The sequence below is a fragment of the Arachis duranensis genome, chromosome 5, assembly GCF_000817695.3.
Source record: "Arachis duranensis cultivar V14167 chromosome 5, aradu.V14167.gnm2.J7QH, whole genome shotgun sequence".
NCBI lineage: Eukaryota > Viridiplantae > Streptophyta > Magnoliopsida > Fabales > Fabaceae > Arachis > Arachis duranensis.
Window position 1 is genome coordinate 104,494,669 of NC_029776.3, and position 8,759 is coordinate 104,503,427.

Consider the following 8,759-nt stretch of genomic DNA (forward strand, 5'->3'; position numbering starts at 1 on the left):
TGCCAATTTTATCCTATAAGATTATATATATACTAAATCTACCTAGGGCAAAAAAAATCTTCGCACAAACAAGATTTTCTTTATTTATAATCATCAATAATAACTTTCTTTTCAATTTTGAATAAATAATAAGTATACTTTTTTTTTACAGCGAATTCGTATATGTAATTATTTTTGTATGAAGTTGATATTTGAACATCGTTAAATAATTTAATAGATCGGGGAGTGTTAGGAAATTAGTAAATTTTGTGTTTTATAATCATCAATTGGCAATCAATAATATTTTTAATGGTGTAAAATTACATTCAATAATAAAAGATCACTCATTTTTTTTATGAATAAGTGTTGACCAAATTATTAAAAAAATGCTAATTCTATAAAAAAAATTTAATAGATTTAACTAAATTATCATATAATAATTTTTAATTATTAATTTTACTTAAAATTAATTATACGCGAGTCATCAACTTCGTTTGACCATGATCATCGCTTCATTATTATTATTATAAAATAAAATGAGAATCACAGTGTATCTTATGATAATGAGTTGATAAATTAAAAAAAAGTATATATTAAAATATATTATTCTATAATTCTTTGTATACAACACTATTTATGTAAATTTTCTTTTGCGTTCTTTATATTATGAAAATTAATTATATACAATGAAGATTCTCTTTAGTACTTAGTTTCCTAAACTTCCCTTAAAATACAAATCAACTGGAGGATTGTTTTAACTTTAACTTATAGTGTATAATTTATAACTTTTTGAAGATGATTAAAGTCCAATTAGAGTAAATAGTTTAATTAAGTTATTTTTGAAAAATAGCTTTAATAATAAATAATTATATTAAAAATAGTGTATAAAAAAATTTTAAAAATATATTTTTAAAATTTTTTAAACGGACCCTAATTAATATATAAAAGAGCTTAAGATACATAATAAATGATAATGTACAAGATACTTATATTTTCAACTTATACAATTTGTTAATTTTCTAACTTATGATGAATGTGAATGATATAGGCATGACCATGATGAGGCTATAAAATATCTCTGCGATTTATGAATGTGATGCACGGAAGAAGATATTTTGGGGATTAACGAAGAAAAAAACATAAAAAAAGAAAGTGGTATGAGCTAAGTTCAGATGGCGACCAATGGTTAGTCCAAATCAATCTTTGAGACTTGAGAGTGACCTTTTTGCTTCGAAATATGAAACCAACACAAACATGTCATGTACTACATATATACTTCCCTTTGCATCTTCCGGTTCTACTTACTGTATCTGTACTGAAAATATACAGTATAGATTTTTTTTGGTTAGGGCTGTCAAATGTGTCAATTTGTTCTATTTAAATTTGATCTATTTAAGTTTATTTTATTTATAAGTCATAATTTTTTAGTTTTTTTTAAAAAAAAAAATTAACATAATAAGGTAGAGTATACAAAATAATAAAAAATAACATAATAACTTTAGTCATGATAATTTTTAGTTATTTTTGACATTACCATCAATAACCATAAAATTCACTACGATTTTACTCATCAAAGAATAAGAAGGATCTATTAATAATATCCACCACACGTAAACTTTAATTTATGAAGATTCTACCATAATTTTTTAGTTAGAATTATTTTTGATAAGTCCAATGCATTAAATAACTAGGTTAATTTGTTTATTCTTTTATTTTATTTTTTAAAAAATATTTTAATAAAAAATATTATTTTTAAATCAAAAATTTTAAATAAATAATATTATTTTTAGTTGATAGATCAAATTTTTTGATCGAATAAAAAAATATTATTTAAAAGTGTTATTTTTTTTAATATAAAAATATAGTCCATTAATTTAGATACCGTGGACAATCGACAGATCAATGGATCATAATGTATGTGTTAGTTTATGGGTTCAAATAAAGAAAAGATTTTATAATATAAACAACTCAATTTTTAATATTTTTATTAGATATGGAGTGCTTTAATGTTTGTTACTTATCAAATTTCAATTATTTCTTAAATTTTATATTTCAAATTATTTCTTATCAAATTGTTCATCAAATTTCAATTATTTCTTATATCAGATTCTACTTTTTTTTTAAAGATTATAAGAAAAATAAAAGCATAAAATCTGTTAATTTATTTATTATCTCTAATAGCAAGTTGTTTTTAAAAAGCGTTAGATATATAAATAAATTTGTCTTTATTAATCAAATTGCTAAAAGATTGTAGAAGTCTCTACTATATTAACTCACATTCAAATATCTAATAAAAGTGTAAATTAAATTTATTAATACCGATGAAAACAAGAAAAAGACGATAAAAGTTAAATATTTGACAAATCAAAACGTATCTAATAATTGCTTACTCATGTAAGTTGTTGACTTGTTCATTACCATTTTATACACACTAGAAGTAAGAAGAATTAAGCAGGTAAAATAACTCAAATTAAAGTCAAATATGAGTTGCTAAGCTTTGGCCAAACATTGAAGAATATGAAACTTAAAAAAATTTAAAAGCAAAATTGAATAAAAACTAGAAGGCAAGAAGTTAGGAGATTTATATATGCTCTAATAAGTGAAGATTATGAATAATATGAAGTTATGTAGAGAGTTTTTATTTCCTCTATATTCGGAGAGTTTTGGTGTAGGATACTAGTGTTTTTATTTCCTCTATATTATGAGTAATATGTTTATTTCCTCGATAAATAGAGATATTTTGAATACTTATGTGCAACTGATTTATTCGTCTTTTTTCCCTCTTAATTATTTCTTATATTTAAGTTTGCAAAGCATTTGGAGAATTCAATCTTTCAATTGAGTTTTTCTTTAATAATTTAATCATGATTATATAAGATATTGTTGAAAACATTTTAAGGAGCAGCCAAACAATCAACAGTAACAAGCGTTCTCCATGTGAAGCCATGATTTATTTCACTTTGGTTAGATCATAATGGACACTTTTGTTTAAAAAAACATAGACGAACTACTTATTTTCTGCTTCTGTTATTTCTTTAGAGGTACAAATAAATAATTCAAAAAATAAAAGAACTATTTATTTCCTTTTTTATTGGTTGAGTTTTATTTTTTCTGTGGTGTCCTTTGGGTTTTCTATCCATTGATAATTTTTTAGTGCTGGGTGACATTATCTCTTATTATTTCTCTTCTCATCTATGGCCCATTCCTTTTTTTTTCCTTTATGAAAAATATAGGTACAAGAGTCATAACAATAATGACACTCACTGAGAAACAAATATTTGTATCTGACTATCGGAATAAATTAATTTTTTTTTATAAAAATTCAAAAACAGTTATCTTCAGGTAAAATTTATAATTATAAGTCATTAAATAATTTGACAGATTTGACTAAATTATCATTTAACGACTCTTAGCTATCAACTTTAGTTTTCACTTTTTTTTGTCTCAATTTTTTTTAACAAATGGACTTTTAAACAACAAATTTATAAAACCTAAAACGTTTCATAATAAAAGCCAGAGCAAATTGGCGAAAATTGCCAGAGATTTTCATGAAATAACTTATGTACCAACAATAATACAAGAATACAAAAATACAGTACATGATTTAGTGTTATTCATTATTTTAAGCCCAAAGATATGATATCTGTTAAAAGAAAAAAAGAAAGCTAATAATAACAATGGGTTTTGTTTATCAACCAATGTCTAAGAACCATTAGCTGAAGGCATTGAAACTTTTTGTTTCCCTTCAATATCTATCTCTTTGACGCCATCACTCAGTGAAGACGATGGTTCAGATTCATACTCTCCTTTACAAACTACAGAACCATCATCCTCGTCCTTTTCTTCTTCTTCTTCTTCTTCAAGAAGCCCCTTCTGCCGCAACTCTCTAACTTTCAGAAATTCGTCATAGTGGGCCTTTCTATGTTCTTTAAACCTTAAGCTCTTCTCTGTTTCAGAAACTAACAACATGTAAGGGTACTCTTTCAATTCAATACCATGCACATCATTAATCCACTACTACCGTGATGTGTTCTTTAGAAATATTTTGATGGACAAACCCAACTTTGCAATAAAGTAAATATAGTATAATAAATTAGTTATTCAAATATTTGAATTATTGGATAAAAAATCAATCATCAAAACCAAAAGTCCCCTAGAGGAGAAGCACAACAGGACATATGAGCAAATACTATTACGAAATGAAAGAATGACAATCATATGTGATGAAACTACCAAGCGAAGATCGAGTAACAGTATCATACCATCACCATCTTGATCCATCGCTTCTGCCTCATCCTCAGATGACCAGCCGCCGGATTGCCCAGCACCTTTCTGGCTACTAGAAGCCATGTCATTCAGAGCACTCCATATTGCTTCAGCATGCACTGTGTGATTATTATTTTCATCACCAATACATGCATCAAAACTTCCTCGTACAGGGGATAGAGAACCTAAAAGATTAGTTTATTTCAGAACAGTTGTTACACATAAATCGTGTTCTAGAACTCCCATTAAGTCATTAACAATGTTAACTTAATATTTTGTACGAAAAGAAGCCGAACTACACCAAAGCCTAAGTAAATGTTTGAAATGAAAATTTTTAAAACTATTAAAAATCCATTAAGAGAACACTAAAAGCAATACTGTAGTTTAAAGCAGTAAAATATCTCTTTCTCCCTTGCTGAAATACAATCAAGCTATTATTTGCAAGAAGAGGTATATCAATGCATGCATAATTGAATACTAAATTACTAATTAAAAAATTGATGTGAACGAGAAAGCAGCATGAAATTTGCACTTCCGGTGATCTTTACATACTATCGTCATCAATCATCGGATGATATGGAGTCTTAGGCTCAGTAATTTTCTGCCTCACAGGTTTGTTTGCCTCAATTTCTCCAATGTTAGCCTCGTCCCATCTTACGCGTCCCCTACAATGTGTAACAAAAATTCATGATATTTGGAACTTGCAATGTAATGTGCTTGAAAATAAGACATTATATAAATAAAAAACATGGTGATGATGCTTTATAAAGATCTATCCTATCAGCGGAGAAATGCAAGAGGGGACTCCATAACAATTTTCATTCTTCTATCGACAATCATGTTCATTAAACAGGCAACGTAATGTACCTATAAAATTAGCCGAACCAACAGATCTCCAGTATATCAAAAGGGATCAAATAGGATTTGGAACCATTCCTGTTCCTTTCTTTATTTTGACCTAAGGGGTGTTTGATGTGTACTATCCCCTTTAGTCTTGCATTTGTACACAGTACACACTTTCTGCTGAACAGGTAAACATACCACCAGACCCAGAGAAGGTTATGTTGAAAATATCTTTTGACTAAAAGGGTGTCATTCTTTTCCTTCATAGGCTCTCAATTTAGCATCATGGTCTTGGGAATATTTCCATTGATGGACATATAAAACCCATCTCAACCCTTTCCTTTAAAAGAGTTCATTCCTAGCATGGTCTTAGAAGATGAATTTTCAACTCAAGGGAAGGTATTAACTGTTCAGAAACATCCATAGTAGAATGTAGTGCAAATTACCCGGACAAACAAATTCGTCTAATTTTCTCCTTATATTATAATACAAAATATACAAGAAGCTGGAGCATAAGCAACTAACAAACAGAAAATTACTTGCTTGCATTACCTCATTTGGAATACAATGATCTCTTCAAATACCAAAATTATTCAAAGCAATCAACAAATGGCCTGATCAGCTGGAGAAAAAACATAACAAGTCATGTGGTAAGAGCCTCAGAACACTACAATTAATAGAAACCAAATAATAAGAAAAGAAAACTCTGAAAATGCTACTCAAAGACGACATTCCAAACAAGTCAAAGATTGTCAAAGCATGAAAGCAACTAGATACACAAACTGATAAAACATAAACTCTGAACTAAGCATTTGAAAGAGAAAGCACACCATGATTGGGAAGAGTAAGGTACTTAACAGTTAACAGTGAAAATTCAAAACCTTGTGGATAATTAGTACTCAATAAACAAAAAGCAAAATTTTTTTTTCATTACACAGTAAACATTAAGCAACGCGAAAAAAAAAAAAAAATGAATCCAAATTGGGCAAATCGAACTACTCCAATTACGTTCTACAGTTCACAACCCACGATTTTGATAAACTTCACAATCAAGCAGAAAAATTCACAAACTAACAAACCCTAAAACTTAATTGACGAAACATTAGGTGATCTAAAACAGCTTAGCATCATTAAATTCTCATCGAATCCGAAAGATAAAGAAAGACGAGTCCATTGCAAAGAAAAACCCCAAAATCTTCGGTTGAAAACTTTTACCTATAAAATATAGAATTGAATTTTCTCGGGAAACAAACAAGAAAGAAAAATAATAGAGTTGTATATACCTGGAAGATGAATTCGGCGTGTTAAAGGAGGAAGCAGGTGCAGTATGCTTAAAGCTTTAAACTTTTACCTCTCAAGAATGAAGATTCTTCTTCTCCATAGTCTACTCTCTCATATTTCCAGTCCTACCCTTTTCATTTTTATTTTACTTTAATGATAATTTTTAATTAATTATTTAAAATTAGAATTTAGAAATTATATCATGTTTTAGCGGAACCGATATTTATATGATGAGTAATATCTAAATTAGTTGCTAAAAGTTTTTTAATTAGATATATATTTTAAGAGAAAGTATTAGAAACCAATATTAATTGTGTATAATGAATTAAAAAAAAGATAAAATTATAATTAAAAATTAGATCATTAATTAATTATTTAAATTTAAATTTTAAAAAATTATGATTAGTATTTAAATTCATTCACACTATGTACGGTTATTTCTAATCTTACCGTAATTTTCAATACATGTTTAAAGTTTTCGGTCATCACGTTACGTTATTGGGCTCTTTGCTGGCCATACCAATGCCGCCGCATCCTCTCACCGACACCGTCTTCACCTCTGTCGGTCAATAATTACAAGATTGATTTAAATTTTTCTAAGAACTATTATATCTTTATTCAATAACTACAAAAGTGTTTTATCTTATTTTTCTACTAAAATATTAAAAATAAATTTACTGTTTAAAATTTGTTGAAAAAAAAAAGTATTTGACTTAAAAAGTTTTTAGAGACTAAAATGTCATAGAGAACAACATAGGCTTTTTCTATTCATTCTATACTTAAAATTTAAAACTCAAATTTCAAAAAATTTATTGAAAAAAAAAAAGAATTGTGTATGGCCAGTGTGGGATAGGTTTGGTTGATTCTTAATAGAGAAACGTTATATTAGTCGCTCTTATATAGAGATGTGAAAAGAACAGTAGTGTTCTATTTATATATATATATACACGCATATATTCATTTTCTTACATATGATTCTTAGATTTTAGTTGCATAAGAAAAGAAAACAAGTAATGAATTCGCCTGTCCCTACACATGGTTTTGGCTTTTTGCACATTTTATTACTTTGCTTTTAGCTTGAAGCAGTGGTGGAGCTTAGTTCAGATAAGGGGTGGCCATGATCCCTCCAAACTTTTATTAAAAAAATTAGTAATACTTTTTTTAAAAATAAAAAATAGTTCAGTTGGCTCAAATATTTTATTATGACTTAAAATACCAAAGTTTAATCTTCATCTCTTGTTTTTATTGCACAATAATTTTTAGTTTTAAACATTCAAAATATATTGGATTTGGATGAATTGAGTGTATTCGCATTTCGCAGCTCTCTATTCAATAAGCAACACTCCCTTTACCTTTGAGTTCAAATATAAAAAATTAGGTATTTTTTATTTATGTAATTTAATATTATTTTATATTTTACCGTTTATTTAATTTAATTTTTTATATGATAAAAAATATTAGAATATTCAATAAGTATTGATATTATTGTATGCGTATAAATTGATAAAAAAATTCAATAAATATTATAAATTTTAATATTTGTTCTTCTAATTTCTTTTTTACATATTTTACTGGATATATATTCAAATTTTTATATAAAATAGTCATAAAAAATCAAAGAGTTGATGATGCATTTTTTAAGAGGAAGGCTAATATTCAAGAAGGAAAACACACACTATCAACACTTGTAGATAGTTCTTCTACTTTAATGAATCACGAAGAAAGTAAGATACAACCTTCAAAAGTTTAAAGAGTTACGTCTGATGAGTTTGACCTTAATTCTTTAGAACGATAACCTGAAAAATGGTTTTAAATTTGGCAATATTACCCAAATCAGAAAGATGAGGTTAGACGAACTTATCTTAAATGAGATTCATATCAAAAGCATATTGACAATTATCTTCTATCTGTCCCCCCAAAATTTCGTTTCAAACTCCGCCACTGCTTGAAGATAATCAAAGTGACTCCATTCTAATAATCTTATCTTCCAGCTTTTGGTTCTAACTTACTGCGGAAAAGTTAACATATGTACTATGTCATTAATTATTTTGGAAATTATACTTTGTGATGCATATGTGATAATAATGATATATGTGCAGCAATAAACTCTAGAACAAATACTAATTAACTATGATATGAAAATTTTTCTTTGTGCTTCATTTCCAAAAAGTTTCTATGTTTATATCACAAATTGACATACACCAACACAACCTCACTTATAAATTCCAAAAAGTAGTTATCCTTATTATGCCACAATGTTTGATATTTAGAGTTATGAAGGCTATTGCTCACCTTCTTTGTGGATAAAGGACAATATGTAAACATCATTATTCATTAGTGTTTAGTTAGATAGAAGATATTTTTAGTCGGGCCTAGCTAGTGTAGTTTTT

The 8,759-nt window shown here is 27.3% G+C and overlaps 1 protein-coding gene across 2 annotated transcripts; it reads right to left on the reverse strand.

The window, feature by feature from the left end:
* Positions 1 to 3,522: 3,522 nt before the first annotated feature.
* On the reverse strand, positions 3,523 to 6,511 carry LOC107491168 (protein phosphatase inhibitor 2). 2 transcript variants are annotated; one of them, XM_016111961.3, is made up of 5 exons: positions 6,372 to 6,511; positions 5,641 to 5,710; positions 4,798 to 4,910; positions 4,242 to 4,430; positions 3,523 to 3,926 (listed from the first exon to the last, which is right to left on the reverse strand). In XM_016111961.3, exons 2-5 carry the CDS (start codon positions 5,643 to 5,645, stop codon positions 3,682 to 3,684), a joined length of 552 nt encoding a protein of 183 aa, XP_015967447.1. In that variant the 5' UTR covers positions 5,646 to 5,710; positions 6,372 to 6,511; the 3' UTR covers positions 3,523 to 3,681. The 2 variants fall into 2 exon arrangements, with proteins under 2 accessions (XP_015967447.1, XP_020999156.1); XM_021143497.2 differs by lacking the exon at positions 6,372 to 6,511 and adding an exon at positions 6,304 to 6,334.
* Between the last annotated feature and the right edge of the window lie 2,248 nt (positions 6,512 to 8,759).